The following is a 23002-nucleotide window of genomic DNA, read 5'->3' as shown; positions in this document are numbered from 1 at the left end:
CAAGACATAATCAAATAAACTTAATATTATCTATTTGCCTATATGGTTTGTTTGCACCATGGCTATTTAATTATCAAGTTCGACAATTCCCTATATAATTAAATAAATTATTACTATTTAGTTTGTAGCCTTCGAAGCATCATCATGGCCGACCCCTCCGAAACTCCCAATCATCCAGTTAATCAGAATGATAATGCAAGACTAAATTTAACGGGCACCGAGTTACAGGCTATGATAGATATAGCCGTAAACAAAGCTGTGGACCGTGCGTTGAAGGATCATAAGCGAAAGTACGATGACACTCCAAATAAAGGTTGCAAAAAGGGTAAGGCCGGTTCACACCAGTTTAGGCCAAAGGAGGCAAAACCCGAGTGTAAAACCTGCGGGAAGAAGCACTTCGAAAAGTGTTTTTATGAGCAGACCAGGGGATGTGTCATCTGTAAAGAGGTGGATCCCGAGACCCATAAATGCAAGGACTCGAAAGACGACCAGCAGTTAGATAAAAAGCCCAGATGCAAAACCTGTAAGAAAAACCACCTCGGGAAATGCAGACTTGAATCCCAGCCTTTATCCTGTGGGATCTGCAAGTCCAAGGAGCATAAGACCTTGGATTGCCAGAAGTTGGGAGACGCAACCTGCTATGGTTGCAAAGAAATAGGGCACATCAAAACTAACTGCCCGAATAAAACCAAGAAGCCTGGGGAGACTAAGAAGGACAACGTTGGAAACTCTCAATTGGATGCTCAAGAAGCTAATCAGGATGCCAATATCGCAACAGGTAATTCCTTTATCAATAACGCTCATGCTAGAGTAATACTTAATTAAGGTTCAGATAAGTCTTTCGTAGACAATGGATTTTGTAAATCTTTAAATCTGCCTATTAAAAAAAACTCTAAGCGTTAAGTATAAAGTAGGATTGGCCTATGATACCCCCAGAGACTGTTTCAGCAATATTAGATGGATGTATATATCCATTAGGAACCATTCTTATCCTCTGTCCTTGTTTCCGTAGTATAGGAATTCGATATAATGATAGAGACAGACTGGTCATCTTATAGCTGAAACCATAATAGGGGTAATAAGAAGCAAGTAGTTATCAAGACTTTTTATGTTAAGCCTTTGGAGACTCAAGAAAGACTCATGGTAAGGACTGCCTGAGCACTTGTTGAATTTGGTATTTAATACCAAAGCTTCGAGTATGGAAAACTCGGAAAGGACAAACAACAGTCGCGATGCTAGAGATGCGACATGTGTTAATGACGCAACAGATGTGAGCCTCAATGTTAATGAAGTTAGTCTCCAAAACTGTTATTAACGCAACTGCTTGTAAGGATATGAGAAAAGTCATGAAAAGTTCTCAAATCCTGCTCATCGTAATTCCATTAAGGATCTACCTCAGCTACTCATGTTATATAGATTAAGAAATAACCAGTCAAAGCTGAGACTGTCCCGAAATTTGTTAAAGATTTTATAGCTAAGTTTAAAGGGATTAAGAATGGAGGCGTTAAACCCTCCTAATAAATGATTAGAGGCAGTTCGCATTAATAATGATATTAGATAAAACCCTTATTGTGATTTTAGTACTAAGAATTTCGTTTGGTTTCGGGTACTGATAAGTTTCTCAGAAAACCATAAGCTTAGCAAACTTTTAGAAAATATCCCGTAAGAACCCTAGATATTAAGTGTAAGGTAAAACTTACAAGCGAAATCATAAGAAACTTTTCTCCTGTTCCATCAGAAACCTTCAGCCGTAAATTTTTTTTTAAGTATCTTCTCTATAGAGGAAGTGCATCGGCATATACAGTTGATATCTCCTTGATCGCAATCGATTGCGAATACCAGACGGTATGATAAAAGCGCCATATGGGGATTTGAGTATCTTAATATGTTCCATAGATTGCTTCCATGCCTGATCAGTATGGAGGTTTAATGCATGGGACCACAAAGATATCCTGATGGTCATATGGTACTAAAGTCAACTAATGGTATTCAAAGAAGATATCCAGAATGGAAGTTTTCATGCAAATGTTCCCGATTAAGGAATTCGTGGACTTATAACATGAATGTGTCATTTAGTTGACTCGAGCAATGATGGATAAACTGGAGCCTGAGATATGGAAAGTCTCTATAACCTCCTTGTATCTTAATCATCTTCTCCTAAGATTACCCTGTTACCTCCTGAGAGGCAAGTAGAGTTAAGATTTATACCCCATTTAGGGCTGTATTAATATGAAATCTCCAAGGCGGCTAGTACCATCATTGGATGAATCGAAACCCTGATTAAATAAGTTTTAAAATAGAGAATTCATATAGCCTAACTCAATATTCTGAGGATTCGATATAGTTAATTAAGAAAGACGGTTCATCTTGCTTATGCATTGATTACCGCAACCCTAATTAGGCAACAATTAAAAATTTTCATCAGCCGCCCAGGATCGTCGATTTATTCGACTGACTTAAAGGATTAGCTATCCCTTAAGGTTAGTTTTAAGCAGTGATTGGAATAACCATCTCACCTTAAGATTAGCTTTTCTATAATAGTTGTTATATAAGTATCAAGGCTGCTCCTTGGGAGACCTTGTATAGATGAGATGTTAAACATCTATTGTTAGACAGAAAAATTGGTAAGTCCAATTATCAGGATCTGAAAGTTGCCTTGGAAACAACGAATAAGATCGTGCAAATCCATAACCATCTATAAGTTGCCAGTATTCGGCAGAGAATCAAGGATTCATGGTAATAGCAAACCTCCTAAGTTCTTGTTAAGAAATAAAGTTCAACAAAAGATATCACCCTGGAAAGGTGTGCCAATCTGTTAATTGTTAGGCTAGCTAAGCTCTGAATATATGAAATCATTCGAAGGAATCGAATGTATCAAGATCAAATAGCTTATAAGCTAAAACCTATTTAAGGAGCTTGGCGGATCTCGCAATACGTTACACATTAAGGATTTAAGGATGTGTTTCACCAATAAGTCAAGAAGCATTAACTCATCTGATAGGCAGATTTATGATATGATGAGAAACCTGTATCGATTAAGGACCGGCAGGTTAAGAATGCTCGAAAGGGATACATGTACCTAATATAGAGGTCAACTTGGAAGCTTGGAAAGACTCCAGACATGCTATGAAAGTTAAGTCCGTTATGCGACAAAAGAAAATTCCAGCATTTAGCAAATCTTGAGGTCGAGATTTCTTTTAAGGGGGTGAGGATGTAACACCTCGTAAAATCACGTCCAATGATGTATTGACACGTGTAATAAACCCTGATGAAGTCAAACAGCGAAGTTTAGGGACTAACTTTTCGAAAAATCGAAAACTTTGATTTTGAAAGGACTAGAAGTGTTAGCATACCTAAAATAAGTTTCTAAATAACCTCTCACGATGATGATGTTCACAAATGTGCCACTTGATGATAAAGTGTAGCCGTTTGCGTAATTAATTGAAAGTTTGCGCAATGAAGGGTTAAAAGCGTCAACATGTTAATTCTTACCTCTGAGTGACCTTTTAACAAACCGGGAGCTTCATAATATTTAATTATACTCTCGGGAATGCCAAGTAATGGCCAACTAAGGTTTTTATGCCTATAAGTAAAGTTACGCGCAACTTTGCCAGTTAGAGTGGCTAAAAGTGTCAATATGTTTAATTATACCTCTGAATGATCTTTTAGCGAACCCGAAGCATCGTGATGTTTAATAATACTTTCAAGGATTCCTAATATGGATTAGATGAGGCTTCAATGCTAATAAATGATGAAATGCGCAAGTTTGCGCAATAGAGGGGCCTAAAGCGTCAACTTTTGAATCTACGCCATTCGGGGACCATTTAAGCAAGCGGGAGCGTAGTAATATTTAAATATATGCTAGAGAATGATTATTATGGGCCATGGAAGGCTTAGATATCATTAATCGGCATTTCGCGCTACTTTGCGCAATTAAGAGACTAATTGCGTCAAACTGCAAAAGGAGGTCGATCGTATGATTACGGACCTTCCGGAATATGTTCATAAGTTAAATATACCCTATATATCCTTTATATAGCTTAGATATAGGCTTAGAGGTGTTTGGTGCGCAAAAAATAAACTTTTATGGTCATGCAGGGACTAAAAGTGTCAAAAAGTGCACAAGTTTGCATTTTCGCGCATATCTCGCATTCTGAATATCCCCGGACACCCAAAAATTTATGTAAGCACTAAAATAGTTTATTTTAGTGTTTGGATAAAATTCCATTCGTCGCGCAATTTGGATCGTTTTTAGCGTACGTCCGTGTTTCGTCGTAATTAGCCGAACAACGGGACCGTACGACCAAACGAACCGACATCCGGCATATTTTTGAGCATGTTTCATGTTCCCTATGCTTAGGCATCATTGTAGAGCCTTGAAAATGGTTTAACGGCCTTTGGAAGTGTCGGAAATGGCATTTGGGAGTACAGGGGGCAAAACTGTCAAGTTTTGAAAGTATGCACATGCAGGCCAGGTCCTTACGGACCGTATAAAGGACCTCACGGTCCGTATACCCTTGCCAGCAACCAGAAAATGTAAAAACCAGCTTTGGTTTTGTTCCTTCTCTCAATTCTTGATTCTATGGGCTATATGAGGGACACCCATGGTTTTCTAAAACAATGGGCATACTTGTAGGGCTGAGATTTGATCACGGTATACGAGAAACGATCCTAACGGTTCTCAAAATCCTATAAATACCCCCCCCTTGTTTGGGTTTCACTTGCACCTTCCATTCCTTTCTGAATTCTCTGCAATCTTTGAGGGTCTTGAGCTCCTTGAGAACCTCTTCCAAGTCCTTTGGACTTATGTAAGTGATTCCTTTCATGCTTAGTTTAATCGTATAGCGTTTAAACCGAAAAGTCAAGCGTTATCGATAAACACTTTGACTTTTAATTGGTTAAGCCATGGTCCGCGTCGAACATGGCTACGTGACCGTAATTAGGTAGGTAATTAACCCTCAAAAGGGCGCCTCCTAATTACCACGTTTACTTAGTTTAATTGTCGGGTCAAATGTAAGTCAAACGGGTTATTTCTAAATGAAATGCATAACTATTAAATTAAAGTCATAAAACCAGTTTTGCCACTTTAACAACTTGGTAAATATTAGTTGAACATGTCTAAGCATGTTCAATCCGACAATTCTAAGTATAGGCTCGGTTCGGAGCCGAAAGTCGCGAAAGTTGACTTTTGCTTTGACCTTCAGTTCTGACCCGAATTAGACTTATTTAGATATGCCTTAGGATTCCTTTAGGATCATGTTATAGATTAGTATAACCCTCTGAGGTTATACAACCTGAATCCTTTGTTATCCTATTCATTTACAAGTATCCGTTATATGCCGAATTGTTGACCGTTATGCCCTTTTAACCTTAAAACGATATTTTTTGAAAATGTGAGAGGATAGAACCCCTCACTACTGAATTATAAACTTGTCCATAAAATTTGACATCAGTTTGAGGTCTAGATTAGGAGTTATGCTCAATAGCGTAATTAGAAGCTTCTTTAGTAATTAAATAGCGTAAATTGCATATAGCCTATCTAAACCCAAATTTTTATACAAAACCTTATACCTACTGTATTAAAATAATATTTTGGGATTTTTAAAGATTTTTATTCAATTTTAGGCTGAGCATAACTTAGTGTTCTAAGCTTGTTTCGGTAATTGCCGGTTTTGCCCTTTTGGGTTATAAAATGAGTTTTACATATCCGATTGACCCCAAACCTTTTTCTACTGATCTAATATGTTAAATAAATTATTTTGAGCCTTCTGGAATTTTCAAAATATCAGCTTTCTATATAAAACCCGGAAATGGCTCCAAATCGCCTTTTTAAGCGTTTTTAACGCATAAGTATGTGCTAGAACCTATTTAAACATATGAGGTCAAAACCTACTGATGTATTCAGTAAAAATTTATATTTTAAACAGTAGGAGAATATATTAAGATCATAATTCCAGTTTTGACCTTTTAAGCATATGTGAAATTACCAAAACGCCCCTATGGAGTCTAGGAGGATTAAGATAGATAAATTTCACATAAGGAATTATACCCTACTGTTATAACTTGGTAAAATGAGTAGATTTACTGATTTAATCAGATCTGTAACTCAGGTTATTATTTAAACCCTTTTACACCCTTTAAAATGACTAAAATGCCCTTATGAGGCATAAATTGGGTTTAAAACCATTTGGGGCATGATGGAAGGTATCATTTTGACATCACAACATGTTTAAGGCATATTAACTTGGGAAACTTGTATATGACTCTTATGGTTACTCGTTACGCACCTTATGCTTTCGGATCGGCGTAGGTAACTAGTTTACCCATTATAGCCGAAACGGGTCAAACCATATCATTTCGGTCTCAATTCCAGAATGTGTTTAAGTTACCCATATTAAACAAGCATGCAAGCTTTTCGAGTCAAAACCACATTCTAAGAAGGTCTTCGCCTTATCGTGCGTTTAAACCGTAATCTTCATTTAAGAACTAACCGGTCTAGGCTTAGGCCAAATTAAAGACCCGTTAGAAATCTAATAGGTTATTAAAAACCTTCGTTACAGATTTAAGAGCCCAGTAAAAGCTATCTGTACTTGCTTGGTGGTATACGGCTGGGATTAAATTTATATTTAGCTCAGGTAAATACTTTTAACTTATTTTCCCTATACGGGCTTGGGGGTACGGTATATAAATTACCGCTTGGTCGGGCAATTGACCCCAACTCATTAGTAGTTGGGTATTATCAATGTGACCCGTTTGAAAACTTGGTTTTGTTTGTTTTTACGCCTTTGGGAGCTTAATGACCATGTCCCCGATATCCTTGGCATCATTTTTTGCCACGACCTTGACACCCGGGTGTAGACGTACACCCGGTATTATGTCCATATTATTAAGGTATAAACGTTGGCTTCCCGCCGCGGACTTATACTAGTGGTGTGTCATTTAACCTTAAACCCGACACGACTCGGGCGACTGAACGCACAACAAACATGTAAATCTTTTACAAGTTTAACTTTGATTAATTATTCCCAAGTTATAAAAAGTTTTGTGCCATGTGCATTTAAATCAATTTTCAAAATGTTTTCAAAATGAGTCAGTTAAATTGTATTTACCAGTGTAAACTGACGTATTTTCCCAAAAAGACTAAGTGCAGGTACTATGCGTAATAGGCTGGTTTCTCCTAGCATCAAATAGAAGTCTCGCAAGCTTAGATGCCTGAAGTCTGTTGAACAATGTTTTATTTTATTTTGCGATCCGCATGTGGATCTTTTACTTTCCGTTTGTAATACTTGGATATTACTTCATATCGGATTGTAATATATTTTTGCTTCCGCTGTGCATTTTAAATTGTGTTGTTTGACTATGATGATATCAACTACGTCACGATACTCCCCACCGGGCCCACCGGTGACACGTGGAAAATTGGGGTGTGACAAAAGTGGATGACATCTATGTGAAATTTGTGCTTGTAGACATTGTAAACAGTTCGGTTATCAATGAAATAAAGTTATTTGATCCCAATGTTTGTTTATTCATGTTTGATGTTTTTCATGTTTTGGCTTTTATTCGATTTCAAACTCTATATCGCTTTCTGGAGAATTATATGCAAACTGGTACGAAAACGTAATCAGTTATATGCAGCAAATACTCCGGAACATCAATTTATGCTTAACATACCTTAAATAACCTTTACATAACTTAGAAATAAGTTTTGAAGGCTTTGGTATGGCAAAATCTAGTTTATTCGCTTACAGGGACTAAAATTGACAAACTGCGAAAGTATGCCAGTCTGAACTGTAACGAACATTCCGGAACATGATCATAAGTTAAACACACCTTAAATATCCTTTACATAGCTTAGAAATAGGCTTTGAGGGGTTTGGTGTGCTAAAATAAACTTTATGCTCATTCAGGGACTAAAAGTGTCAAAAAGTGCATAAGTTTGCACTTTCGCGCATATCTTACGTTCTGAATACTTCCGGACATCCAAAAATTTATGTAAGCATTAAAATATTATGTTTTAATGTTTGGCATGAGAAAAATCCATTCGTCGCGCAATTTGGATCATTTTTCGCGCTTATGCGCATTCCGTCATAATTAAGCGAACATCGTGATCGTACGACCAAACGAACCGACATCCGAGATATTTTTGAGCATGTTTTGAGTCCCCTATACTTTAACATCATTTTAGAGCCTTGAAATGAGGTTAACGGGGCTTAAACGTGTCAAAAATGGGCTTAAACTCATGCAGGGACCAAAACTGTCATTTTTCAAAGTTTCTGCTGATCAGACATGGCTAGGCGGCCCGCCTACATATATGGTAACTCTCACGCGGGCCGCGTGAGGTCCCCAGTTCTGCAAAAATGTTTTTAACAGCTGGTTGCAGCTGTTTTGCACCTCCAAACCACTCTCAAATGGTTTCTAAGCATTCTATGGGCTGTTTTGGGACTCCCATGGTTTTATAAATCAATGGGCTATAGGTGGATGGCCAAGATTGAAGCACGCTTTGCGAGGAACGATCTTAACGGTTCGCCAAATCCTATAAATACCCCTCCATGCTTGCCCATTTCCCTCACACTTGAATTCTGAGGTTGCTCTCTAAGTTGGGGTGCTTGACACTTCATATCTGAGAGTACTCGGAATTCAATCTTGCGGGGACCCATTGTAAGTATTCTTTCGTTCTTTTATTGCTTTTCGAGTCTGAAAGTCAAACTTTGTTTGACTTTCTGCATTGACCAGTTTATGGTCAATGCGAAGTTCGTTTGAACTTCATAACGTGAGTGTAATCACGATGGTTATAGTCCCTAGCGACTATACCTATTGATTACCACGTTATCTAGGCTTAGTGACGAGCCGTAGTTTCGGTCAAAATGCGTTTTCTTGCGCATTTTGTAACCAAACTACTTTAGGGTATTAAAACCGTTTGTTTTAATACCAAACCTGTTTTCTAAACATGTTCTAGCATGTTTAGCTCGTCGCTTTTAGTTTTTGTGCTTGTCTAGGGTCGTAAAGGTAAGCGATCTAAACAATCGCTTATGCTTACGAACCCGACCCATTTGGTCGATTATTAGGATCCGACCAAACACATTAGGTGACCATAGTGTATAGGGAATAACCTTTCAAGGTTATACCTTATGGTCACGCCGTTTAAGTAGTTGTATGATAGGTAATGTATGTGCCTTAGGTAAATTACCAAAATACCCTTTTACACTAAAATTCATTTTAAACTTATGTAACATAATTTTTGACACCTAAACTGATTTAGCAACAATATTAAGTGTGTTAAGGCATATCTTGCTTGTCATAGGGCTAGTTAGGCGTTTCAAGCGCGTTTTACGCAAACGACGCGTTAAAGTAGCATAAGCTACCTAAGCGGGTCGTAACGGGTCAAAAGCACTTAGGTTAGGTTTCGTTTTGGTATGAAGGCTTTGTCAAACCATATTACATAAGTTCCCACACTTATTTGGTTTGCGAACCCTCATACTACCCGATCCTCCGAGAGGTCCGGTTATTAATATAGATACCTTTATAGGTGCCGTTTGATTCCGTGATCTTCTAGCATTGCTTGGTGGTTATCCTACGACTTCTAAGCAAGCTCGAGTGAGTACATAGACCCCTCTTTTACTGTTTTTCAAACATTTTGGGGTGAAACACATGTGCCTACTTGTTACATTCATGATTTCATGCTTTCATATTATATACTTGCTATGTTCATTAATACATTTGTTTTACATGACATTTCACGCTATGTATGTTCATCATACTTAGTGCATTTATTTTACATGACATTTTCACGCTATGTATGTTCATCATACTTAGTGCATTTGTTTTACATGACATTTCACGCTATGTATGTTCATCATACTTAGTGCATTGTTTCCACATGCTTACATTTTGGGTATGACATTTGGTTTGTTTAAGTGGGACAATATACATTCATTAACATTGATCACGCCGCTCGTTAGTAGGTAATGGTACCATAGGAATTGACAACTCCCGTTCCTGAAATCCTGGGTATGTTTGGATTGGAAGGAATGACCGAATTCGATTAAAACATTTAGACAGATAGACCTTTAATTTGTTTAAAGGTTTATCACCACAGTTGCAAGGCTTGGATGTATGCATTTTCACAATACCGCATAAATGTCTGTATTCATTATAGCATGCATTTTCCACAAAACATAGCGTTGATTTAAACCATGTTTTACTTCAATACACTGTTTTGTGCATTTTTCCTATGGTTTAGTTGATGCATATTTCACTAACCATACACTGACATTTTGATTACACATTACATGATTGATATTTGACATAGACAATGTTGATATTGATATATACATTTTGACATGGTTTTCACAATAACATTGGGCAAATGGTTTAGACATGGGCAACTTTCATTGGGTGGTTTATTTAAGTCATTCAACTTGGACTTATTCATTTTTCTTACAAATAACATATTTTTCACAAGACATTGTTTTACAACACTGTTCGATATATATATACAAACTCATTTTTACTTAGTTATTCATTTAACCTTACATTACTTTTTCACATATCATCTACTTTATCATCGCTTTTCAAATGATTTATAAAACAAAACATGTTACAAGGATCATGACTGACTTTGTTAAACAACCCTTTTCTAAAACCTAAGTCATGAATCCTATTTTCACAAAACCTATGTTACTCACTGGCATTTTTATGCTAACGTACTTTATTTTCACATATGTTTCAGGAGCAAATGCGTAGGATGATCGTGACACGCTAGGGTGGACTTGGGCCTTAGTGACATAAAACAGAACTAGACGTAGTTTAATTTCGTCATGTGCTCTTTATTTCTGTAGTTTTAAGACAATGTAGCTTGTTGGTTCTTGTTTGAACAATGAATTCCACCCTCGGGTGATGAATAAGATAATATTTTAATTACCTTGGTTGTGGAACAATAATTCTGTTACAACACTCCCCGATGTTTCCGCCACGATTTGATGTTTTACGTGGTCGGGGTGTGACAATCTAAGCTTGTAGTCTACTTCTAGTTACGACACTTGCGCCCAAGATCCATCCTGTCACCTGAAATACATGTAATTTTGGAAAACATCAACATAAAGTTGAGCGAGTTCATGCGTTTTGCATATCTTGTATGAAAACATTGTATGTATCTTGTATAAATAAAGTGTTCATGTATAAATCAAGTTTTCTTGTGTACACCACGTACTAATTGAATGTTTGTACAAGGACATTAAGGCATGTGAGGACATAGGTAGTATTAGTATTTTCTCCTTTAACTGTGTCGATTACCCTCGACTGTGTCGATTAACCTCGACTGTGTCAATTTCCCTTAACTGTGTCGATTACCCTCGACTGTGTTTTCTAGGCATTTCTTAAAGCACATCATACTCGGTTCTCGTTCTCACCAAGTGTGCTTCTCGTATTTTTGTATTCTCAAATCGTATTGCACTCGGTACTCGTTCTCACCAAGAGTTACCACTTGTAAAAATTGTTATATTTGTAACATGTATTTCTCCCCCGAGAGTTATAAAACCAAAAACAGTTAGAGAAAAGGGGGAGCATGAACTCACAACTTTGCGTTCCTGCGTCGTAAACTTCACCGGATTTGCTTAGCTAGCGTCGTGACCTAAACGTGTTTTATTAACGTTAGTCACTAGACTTGTATCGCACAAGTACAAGTCACTATCTTTTGTGTACGTATTCTTGTGTTAAAGATAAGTTATATTTTTAACTAAGTGTCTTACTTATATTATTTTCTCGAAAAATAAATATAAATATTTTGTATTTTGCACTTTGCACCCGAATTATGTATTTTATATAAATATGTTGTATGTGTATTTGCAAGTCCTAATATACTAGCACGTATTATACATACCACATACATTTAGCACAAAGTTTAGTAATCAACAAATATATATATATTTCCTCAGATAACATACTCGACATTTAGGCACGCAAATTACAACTTATGTCATTTCAACTTAAATATCCAAAACGGGGCTGTTTTCGAGCATTTTAATAAAATAGTTAACTTATTCCAAAAATTACCAAATTTTTACAAAATATCTCAAACGATCCAAATATTGTTGTGTAAAAATATCGGGGTCCAGTTCATTGCCAATATTTTATAAAAAATCATTTTCCGGACTGCAATCAGATTCATTATTTTCTGACTGCAGCCCACGGAATAATTCACTAAAAATTCATTGTAAGTCGGATTGACGAAATTCCAGTGGGACAATTACTACGACATTAGTATCCATCTACAATACCAGTTTCATGATCTAACTCTATACAGAACTCAAGTTATGACAGAAAACAGATCATCTATTTTCAGCAGCAAAAATGCAGCTCTAGCTGCTGTTACGAAAAGACACTTTAAAAATAGTAAACGGAGTCCAAAAATTATGATTCCGGTGCCATTAGAACCGTATTTCATAATACATAAATCTAGGCTTCAGAAAATACATTTTTCGTTGAGTTATGGTCCTGTTACAGCCAGTTAAAGTCGGCTGAAAATACAACTCAGCATGTTGTTTTTAGTTTAAAGGTTACTAAAACGCACGCATACGATCACCATTTGTCCTAATAACGATTTATATCGTAACATATATTATTTACAGCAGATTAGTGTTTGTATTACTCAGATTTATCATGTTTTACACATATATCTTCTCTTTATCCAACATATTCATCTTATATTCAAGACTTTACATTATGTTCTTGTGGTTTCTTAATTTTTAGCCATTAAATCACCTATTAACCATCAAAAACAAGATCAAGATGAGGATTAGAAGCACTTACTACTAGCACAAGGCTAGTGAAGTTCGAGTGTAGAAAAGTGGTAGATAAAAGAAAATGAGAGCGGTCCTTCAACTTCCGAACGCACCGAGCTTCGTTGTTCACCTTCTTGCACCTTTGTATGGATGGAAAATGGCAAGAAGGTGACTTGAAGGAGGTTGTATGGTGGTGCAGTGGTGGCTGCCGATTTCAAAGAAGGAGAAGGGGAGAGAGTGTGTGAAATGTTGTGAAGTGAATGAATGTGATGGATGTTCTTATGGTCTTATTTATAGACCATATATATGTATTACCCACTAAGAAATATGCCAACAAGATATTAGACAAATGGGATTAAAATAATCAAATTTGTAAGAGTGTGTTTCCTCATGGGGGGCCGATTGTTGGGGGGGGGGGTTATCTAGTTGGATTTCAACCAATTGGTTAAGTAGTAGTTGGTTTGGTTAGGAGTTTAAACTAATTACTAGTGTGTAGTGTTTTGTGACGGGTGTTAGGGTGTTCGGGGACCCTAACTAGCTCAGAAAAGGAAAACAATGTTATTGTCAATATTTTTATGTTCCGGTTAAAGTCCGGTTGTTTGGTTGGATACTGATCCGTTAAAGTGCCTAATAAGCATTTAAAGTGTCGTTAAGTACCTTTTTGTAATATTTTCGATTCCCGTCACTTAGGGAAATATTCTGGATGATAAAACGACATTTCTGCACAATATTTATGTTGTTAAAAGCTGAATTGTGCTGAATTTAATAAATTTTGTACTTAAAGTGCATTTCGGGTGCTTTTCAGTGCGTATTTTAGCTTCCGGATGGTATATATGTAAACCCTTGTATGTATTCTTGGATTTTAGTGCATTCTTGACGTTGGAGCTACACCTAGGCTCCAATTCTAATGTCTGACCGCTTTCTGCAGTTCTGTTGACACGATGTGTCTTACCGGTGAGTTTACTAATATTTCTGACGCAACGCTCTCGTTAATGCTTAAAGCAATATTTAGTAGTATAGAACGTGCATGAATTCACTTGCATGGAATTCAAAATTTTATTTGTCTTGTAAACTAGATCATGTACGTTCATTAAAGCACAGATCACTGTTCATTTAGTGTACGGAATGTACGGAAAAGTGACGGTTGTCACAGTCTCCCCCCGTTAAAAGAATTTCGTCCCGAAATTCAAGCGATGCCATCGGTCGCAGGGGAGTTGTGAAACAAATATGGTCACTCATATTCGAAACACGTCTTCGTGTTCTCATGTCATGTATTTTATCGTACTCAAGTAAATCAATCATGTCTTTTCTGCATCTTGCGGACTCTTGGTCCGAAACCTCAACAGGTTCTATAGTATTGTGGACTCTTGGTCCAAAACCTTAACAGGTTTCTATAGTTTGTCATTGACGTGAATCTTATTTGTGGGAACAACGACTGTTCCTTGAGTCAGACTCCTCTAAAGACTAGACACATAAATGTGTCGCGATCACTACTCATCTTATCTGGGAGCTTCATCTTGTGAACAATGGTTCTGATCCCTACACCGGGGATTCAACCTTCTCGTTTTCCAAATCACACTACGCCTTCTCTAGGCGAGGCTCTCATTTTAGTCATGCTTCTTGTCTCAATTTCTTACGGTTTCTGCCACTCATCGGCGTAATCTTTCTGTATCTTACGGGCTGTCTCGATATGATCACATATCTGAATGACCTTGCCTCTAGATTTTCCCGAACTAACGTGGGTCAGTAGATTGTTTATCTCCGATCTCCGTCCAACATGACGGGGGTTAACTTATTGCGTTCCATCTAAAGCTTCACATGAAGTGGTTTAGATGGCGAGATGATAAATACTGTTGTAGGAAGTCTCCACTAAGGGCAAGTGAGTGTTCCCACTTTTTATCAAAGTTTATCACAAAAGCACGTATCGTGTTCATACAGTCTGCATCGTTCAACAGCTCAGTTCATATTCGAGTTCTTACGATCATTGGTGTGCTGCATTCCTTGTGATCAGTAAAGATCGTGCAGCATTTTTTTTCAGGTAATAACGTCCAGTTTGCGGCACGTAATTATTGTATCTATCTCAAGGTCTCTTCTCATGATCCCTTAATCAATGTGCCGCGTATGCAATGTTGTGGTCTCGTTGCATCGGCGTACAATCGAGACTTTGTCGGGGAAGATGCTGTCGGAGGATCAGACATGCCACGTTTGTTCATTTTCTTGTATTTATGTTAGATTTAGCTGACTTTTTGTTTCTTTTGTTCATTTGAGCTCATTTAATCCTGAAAATACAAAAGGAAGACAAAAGCATACTTTTTCCAACATTAATACTAAAAAAGGGTTAGTTTTATGCCACATTTGATGTAATTTATATGTTGCATTTTGTGCACATCAGATATTCCCCTTGGTCGGACAGCTGGCGCCCATTGGCTAGCTGGCAGGTCTCCTCCTTCGTCCTTCGGCTATAAATAAAGGACTCCTCCTTCAGGTTTAAGGATTCGGCTCTCTCACCATTTACTCTTAACACACACTATTCTCCTCGGAAGAGTACGTATCCTCATGCCGGAGGGTGGTCACAAGGAGAACCCCCCCTATTCTCCTCCTTGTGGCGAGTCACCGGTGTTCTGTTTTGCAGGGTTCCAACTAACGGCGAGTGGAGAAAGAGATTGAACCCTAACATAACGAGACAGTTCAGCTGGGATAACGTGTTAACTAGTGTTTCATCACCTATACATAAACTCAAAAACCCCAAAATATTTATGTTACGCAACTTAATCCGATGCCCCGACCCAACAAAACTTCATTTTGATAGACATATGAAAACCGAAAAGTTGTGACCCCGGTAAAAGAACCTCTTTGTCCCGTCAGCAACGGCATAAACCCACTTAATTGTACTTCTTCCCTTTTGATGTCATGGGGAACCAAACACAAACATGAAATGTCCATGACAAAATTATATAAATTATTTATAAAGTTTATAGAATTATGTTTTAGTGTTACGATAGAAGACTTGCATTTCTTTTGAAAGATGTAGGTTCAACTCTCACTTGGTGCAGAGTGAGACACTGATGGGAAATGATAGGAGACCCAAGGAAACATGCGTTCGATCCTTGAGCCAAACGGTTTTACCGGTAATTTCACCGCCGTGCCTACGGGCGTGTAGTTTACCGGGTTTTCCCCGGAATTGGTAGTAGACTCGGGTTACTCTCGGAGGTACTCCTTTTGGTCCAGAGGGTGCCCCGAGAGTGCTCGAGATTGATTCTGTTGGCCGTTAAAAAAATATATATGCTGAAATGCAATATATTATATTACAATGATTTTATATATAAAAATGCTACTAATAATAGGTGTTATTATATACATGTTATTGCACAAATATAGTTTAATCCTTGATCTGAGTTGACTCATTGAGTCAAAACAATTACATGCAGTGACCGCATATGGTTGCAATTGTCGCCATCATGCGAACGATGAAGGTGATTCAGGTTCGAAAACACACATATAAACAACCACTGCATGAAAAATGAAAATGAAAATGAAAACACCAAAACACACAAATGCGCACCAAACCGTCGAATTTGCATATGCTTTAAAAGCGCAATTTCAACATCTATGGGATTTACTATAACAATAAACAAAAACTGTACCTCAAAATGTCGATAAATCAATAAACATTATCCGATTCAGGACAACTAATACCTCTTTCTGTTAGTTAATTTGAAGTGAAGATGGGCATGCAATGTGCATACATCTTTATGTTGCATATTCTTCCGAAACAGATTTGGATATCGATGGTGATTCCTTATCGGTCACCATAGCAATCTTGTGTTCAGGAACAATGCCATCCTCCATGTTTGGTTGTTTGTAATCTTTTGGGACCGGGTTACAGTTGATTGTATACCATACCGGTCTTTCTTCTTGGAACAACCTGAAAAGACGAAAATACCCATCAGGACGGGTCAAAATTACCACCTCTGCATGACAAACAAGAAAACAGAAGTGCAAAGATTAAAAAAAAAAAAAAAAAAAAAAAAAAAAAAAAAAAAAAAAAACCACTTACGGGTGTTTGCAGAGCGTTGGGCAATGGATCGTGATTGCATATTTGCATGTTGATAACTCGGTAATGGAACTAATCATTGCTCTAGGTTCGGAACACACAAATCTTACCTGAAATCATGTAAACAAACAAAAATAAACCAAACAGGTGAAATGTGTATACGATTTGAGTAAAAATGTTTCCATTAAACCTCGGTTTCTCGAGGCTCGTTTGTAAGATCACAAGTGGTTCCGTTTGTGTATTGATGAGCATGATACCTGCATTAATCATTCAAAAACATAAATAAATAAGTATTCGGAAGAAGTATGTTATATTATTGATACAAACTAGTGTTTACAACCTCCGAAAATGAATTACTAAAATAAACTAAATCATTATTTTATACCTAAGCAGCTAATGCGGTAAAATATCGGATATCGGTCAAGGACAGATATTTGAGATATAGGTTATCACGGTGAGATATTGGCGGGATATCAGTAATTTTAATTTCATGCAGAATTTATATATATAGCAATTTAACACTAACATTCGTAGCAAGTAGGAACTGATTAAGACTTAAAGCACCAACATTTAACACTAACAATTAACAATTAAGACTTGAAACACTAATAGCAACAATAAGAAGAAAGCCGAATGGTAGATCTAAGAAGCAAGGTACTGATATCAGAAATATCGGTGATATATCGGTCAATCTTGCCGATAATATCGGTACCGATGTTCTAACAGATATTTGACACTGATATTTTACATGGGGACCAAAAACTGATATATCACCAATATTAACTGCATAGTTTTATACTAGTTTTTTTTTAATCATATTTAATAGAAATTAATCAGTTTTGACTTTTGACCATTACCTAAGAAAGGGTTATTCGGGCTGTGTTTTATTTACAAGTCGAATGGGTGGAAAAATCATCTAGTGTGAATTGCTTATCATTTAGTAATACAGATTTTGTAATCTTATCTTATTATACATTTTAAATTTAAGAGTAAACTGCCAAAATGGTCCCTGACGTTTGGTCACTTTTGCCATTTTAGTCCAAAACTCAAACCTTTTGAATCTGGGTCTCTATGGTTTCAATTTTGTTGCCATTTTCATCCAAAATCAAAATTTGGTAAGATTTTTCAGTTAACATCCAGTTTTTGTCTTTTTTCTCCCTTTTAATGAAGGGCAAAATGGTTTTTTAATGTTTTATTATAACAAATTAAAAAAACCTGACCATTTTGCCCTTCATTAAAAGGGAGGAAAAAGACAAAAAAAACTAGATGTTAACTAAAAAATCTAACCAGATTTTGATTTTGGATGAAAATGGCAACAAAATTGAAACCACAGGGACCCAGATTCAAAAGGTTTTAGTTTTGGACTAAAGTAGCAAAAGTGACCAAACTTCAGGGACTATTTTGGAACTTTACTCTAAATTTTATAATAATTCAAGTAAATATGAACAAGTCGCGTAGTGGCAGGTCAACTTTGACCCAACATGTTTTGACCCATTGCCTCACGCATTTAGCCTTAAAAGATTAAAATCTATGGAAGATGATCCAATTTGACATGCGATTACCTTTGTGACGCATCTATTGAGCGAGGATCTTTTAAAGTTGAAATGTCAGACAGGTTACGATTATAAGCAGCTGTAGCTTCAGCATCGTATTCACCCAATACAAATTCTTGAACAATCTAAAAAATGGGTCATAAACTGCATAAAAACTTTAATAGGATCTGTTGGTGATGCCAATTTTGACCCGTTTACTTTTGAACGAGTCAATTTCGGTGATGTTTTATATCTAACGGGCCAAACAGATAATTTCAGAAAAGTGGCTAAACATAAAACGAGTGAAAAGACGCCAAACGTGTACTTCTAATGCATAAACCTTCAGAATCATATTATTAAGAAATTAGACTATCATTAAAAAAGTATAAATTTTATAATAATAATTTATTATAAAAAAAAACTACCTTTTTAGGCAAAACTTGAGTTAAAGTACACGGGTCCCTATGGTTTACCAAAATTTTGGATTTGGTCCCTAGCTTTCTAAAAGTACACGGATGATCCCTGTATTTACCAAAATTTTGGATTTGGTCCCTAGCTTTCTAAAAGTACAGAAATATGAAGGTTTTAGCATGTCCAAGTTTGGGACTAAATGCGTCACAAAGTGCAAACCACAGGGACCATCCATGTACTTCTAGAAAAAGTTGGGGACTAAATGCGTTACAAAGTGCAAACCACATGAACCATCCATGTACTTTTGGAAAGCTAGGGACCAAATCCAAAATTCTAATAAACCACATGGACCATCCATGTACTTTTGGAAAGCTAGGGACCAAATCCAAAATTCTAATAAACCACATGGACCATCCATGTACTTTTGGAAAGCTAGGGACCAAATCCAAAATTCTAATAAACCACATGGACCATCCATGTACTTTTGGAAGGAAAGCCAGGGACCAAATCCAAAATTTTAATAAACCACAGAGACCATCCGTGTACTTTTCGAAAGCTAGGGACCAAATCCAAAATTCTAATAAACCACAGGTACCATCCGAAACCCATTTTGACCCATTACCCGACCAGTAAATTTTCAACCTTTAACACATATATTTAGATTCATACCCTGTCATCTTCTACATGAACTTGACGCAACTTCTTGTGGTAACAAAATTCATAAGACCACCACCCCTCTTGCTGCAAGAAACATCTACAAATATTATGCATGCGTTCGTTTTTTACCATTTTCAACTTGTATCAATAAACTGGGTCCATAGTTAATTTAATAATTTCTTTTAGTTAGTGAAGTCCCAACCCTGATTAAGCATCGGTCTTTAAGTGGTTCAAGCAGCTCGTCTGGTGTCTTGAGTTTGAATCGTTTTTCGGTTTCCAAAATTAAGCTGGTTGTGTTTTCGCGTATGGCAGGTTTATCATTCTCGGGTTTCTCCACTTTTGGCAAATAACATAGAAAATTTTCGCCGTTGCTCTTTGGCATGACCACTGATTCTTGATCATCATCCTGCAAAAAACATAAAATTCACACGTAAGTGTATTGATGTCAGAATAGTTTTAATGCGGGTTCAAACGGTTGGGTCAGCCCGACGACACCTTTTGTTCTTTTTTAAAAAAAAAAAATTATTACTAGTTTATGTATTAATTAAGAATTATAAAAAACCAGACAATTATAATAACAATTTGATTTTGATAATAAAGAGATTTAGGGGGTTTTAAGATTTCGCTTTGAGCATTTTTCAACATGATTGCGCCCCCCCCCCCCCCCCTCCTTCTTTTGCATCAAGCCTTGGACATAAGGCATATAACACTCAGCAATCGGGACAAAGACCGATTAGTGCATGTACCCTTTTGTCTTTCAGCTATCAAACGCCAGCTATCAACGCCACCACATGATACACGATTAACCGTCCCCCACTTTTAACGTTATTTTCACGAAATTAGTAAAATGATGTTAAAATTAGTTCACTTTCAACATGTTTGACCAATTTGGTCAAAACATTTTACATGTAAAAATTGAATTACAACCCAAATAGACGTATTTTAGGTACCGGTTCGAAATTGACGCCTGTATCCTGTGTGAAGTTTAATATAGTGCTAACTTACAGGAAGAAATGGTGAATCTTCTGTGTGGAACTCGATATCATATTTTGGTTCACGAGAGCTGCGGCTTAAGCCACCTGATTGATAATTAACCATTAATAAGTATTCAAAGTCTATATCAAGACATTAATGTCATAAAGTCAAAGAAACCATCACCTACCGATGCACCCATAACTCCGGTAATTCATCATGCAATAGAAGAATGGTCAATAGATGCGTTCTTGGTTTTATATGGACAGTTTTCAAAAGCAAGAAGCGCACTGAGGCGACAAGGCCTAAAACTGAGGTGCAAAAGCACACCGTTTTTCAGTTTTCATACACGAGGCGCAAGGTGCTTATATATATTTTTTATATTTCTTATAGGTTTTTAGCATCCCCTACCAAAGTTTAGCTATAAATAAGCTTTTATATGATTCAGTATATACAATACCTAAATGTACAGCCTATAAACATCTTGATGCACTAAAGGTCACCATGTACATGAGGCACGCGCCTGACCTTCATCTTGTCTACACATAACTGATGGAACTTGCGCCTAGGCGCGCTTTTTAAACCAAATTTATATAACGTGTTTAAATAACACATAAAACATTCTATCAACTTATTAATATAATATAAGCATTATTTACATTTAAAAGAATCATTAGCTACAAAACATCAATCGGCTCAGTCATAATCGTCTACAAAACTACCCCGGGTTGGTTTTTTTTTTTTTTTTTTTGAGAACGGTAATTACCCATTTGACATATCCAAAAACTTCAAACGCCCACAAGAGTGATTTTTTTTTTATCATTTCATATATACATAACAATTTGAGGGTTACCTGTGTGAGTTGAGAAGATTGGATCGGCTAAGACGTTGTAATTGCATAAATTGGCGAATACAAGTAAAACCCACATCAGAATCGAACCCATTTGTAATGTCAAACTGCTTAATTGATTGACCAAGAAAGGAATATTTCAGGGCTTGTATTTGGGGAGAGTAATTTAGGCAAAAACGTTTGCTTTTGTTTTTGTAATCTTGGAGGGAGTTAAGAGTCAAAATGTGAATTGAAGGGGGTGGAATGAAAGTTTGGAAAGCAGTATATTTTAACAGTAATACTATTAACCGCTTGTATTTACTCCTTGCAGGATTTAGACCTTCAACCTTAAACATACGGTGACCACCTACTAAATAATCTGAACCAATATTGCCACATCGTTAGCAAAGACTGAAAAATTATAACTATAGCTTCTCAAATTGAAGTTTGTGGTTGTTCGTGACCAACGTGGATTCTTTTAGACATATTTGGACGACGGATATCGTGTTTACTTAAGGTATAAGTCCATAACTACAGACAGTGGCAGACCCGAGAATTTTTTTCTACGGGTGCGCATGAGGGGTCAACCATAAGTCCATAGCTACGCTCAAGAATTTTCAATGGGTGCGCTCACCCACCCATCCATCAACCTGGGTCCGCCCCTGGCTACAGGTAACCACAACCGGAGAGAAGAAAGTGGTTGGCTGGTTAACACGCTTGAGTGCCATACTTATTACTACTAATAGGATAAAAATGTTTAACTTCACAGTGCATCGTTTAGGGTGTGTTTGGTTGGTTAACACACTGAATATGTCGAATTTGATATGTGATGATAGGCCACTTCCACACGTGTAGTGGACCAATGAGCGAGGTTACTACGTGTCTTACACGTGATCACATAGAGGTTTGATGCTATGTTTGTCTTTTATATCATGGGCATCCGATAGCTAGATAATACGAGAGAGTTATGTAACATGATGACTTGTTATTTGGTCATTGTTAATGCAGTTAAATCATGTTGAGGTCATATAATGTTTAATCTTTAAAGGTGTGAATGTAGTGTATTTTATAGAGATTTTCTTAGTTACTTTATTCATGACTTAATTGTAAGGCAGCTAAAACCCTTTACTTTTTTTTTGAAAGGAAAATTTCATAAAAACAACTCGAGAGGCCCTCAAAGCAAGGACCTACGAGCAAACAAACGATACAATATCAACCCAAAGGGAAAATACACCAACTTTTCCAATCGGCATCTTTCCATCTAGACCTATTTCGAATCCAAAAATAAGCCGTCGACTTAATGCTCTCCACCACCTCAATTGGTCTCCCGCCGCTTGTTGTTGAAAACCCGGTCATTACGCTCATTCCACAGCACCCACAGAGTAGTATAAACAATACCTCTTAGAATGTACCTCGTATCTTTAGAGTAGGTATGAGTCTCCGGCATCCGAAGAAGGTCCGGCACATCAAAAGCGTAACTGTGATTAAGGCGGCACCAAGCCTCAATTCTAAACCAAACTTCATGAGAGAAAACGCATCCAGTGAAGAGATGTAAAGTTGTCTCCAAATCGGCATGGCAAAGGCTGCAAGCGATTTGTTGGATGTTCACTCCTCGTTTAAGGAGCTCTGAAATAGTGGGGAGCCGATTACGCGCAACCTTCCAAACCATGATTTTACATTTAAGAGGCACCCAACCCTTCCATTTAATCACCGAACTATTATCTCCCGAAGAGTTGTTTGAAAGGAGCCTCTTAGCCGAGGAAAC

General features: G+C 37.1%; 1 protein-coding gene across 1 annotated transcript; it reads right to left on the bottom strand.

Moving 5' to 3' along the window:
- Positions 1-16337: 16337 nt before the first annotated feature.
- On the bottom strand, positions 16338-21487 carry LOC110877303 (protein OS-9 homolog). The gene is made up of 8 exons (XM_022125452.2): positions 21262-21487; positions 20442-20515; positions 19639-19842; positions 19449-19520; positions 18399-18514; positions 17027-17093; positions 16840-16946; positions 16338-16707 (listed from the first exon to the last, which is right to left on the bottom strand). The coding sequence occupies exons 1-8, from the start codon at positions 21350-21352 to the stop codon at positions 16533-16535; spliced, it is 906 nt and encodes a 301-aa protein (XP_021981144.1). The 5' UTR covers positions 21353-21487; the 3' UTR covers positions 16338-16532.
- Positions 21488-23002: the final 1515 nt, after the last annotated feature.

The sequence above is a fragment of the Helianthus annuus genome, chromosome 9 (assembly GCF_002127325.2).
Source record: "Helianthus annuus cultivar XRQ/B chromosome 9, HanXRQr2.0-SUNRISE, whole genome shotgun sequence".
Classification (NCBI taxonomy): Eukaryota; Viridiplantae; Streptophyta; class Magnoliopsida; order Asterales; family Asteraceae; genus Helianthus; species Helianthus annuus.
The sequence above is the reverse complement of the archived record's forward strand: the minus strand, read 5'-3'. Positions and strand labels throughout refer to the sequence as shown.

What these genes read in the sequence shown, in the direction of transcription:
- LOC110877303 (XM_022125452.2), bottom strand. Translation starts at nt 21,352, where the DNA reads ATGGGTTCGATTCTGATGTGGGTTTTACTTGTATTCGCCAATTTATGC. An exon ending in AATCTTCTCAACTCACACAG is followed by an intron (nt 20,516 to 21,261) that starts GTAACCCTCAAA and finishes ATTATCAATCAG; the next exon opens with GTGGCTTAAGCCGCAGCTCT. An exon ending in TTCATGTAGAAGATGACAGG is followed by an intron (nt 18,515 to 19,448) that starts GTATGAATCTAA and finishes CCCATTTTTTAG; the next exon opens with ATTGTTCAAGAATTTGTATT.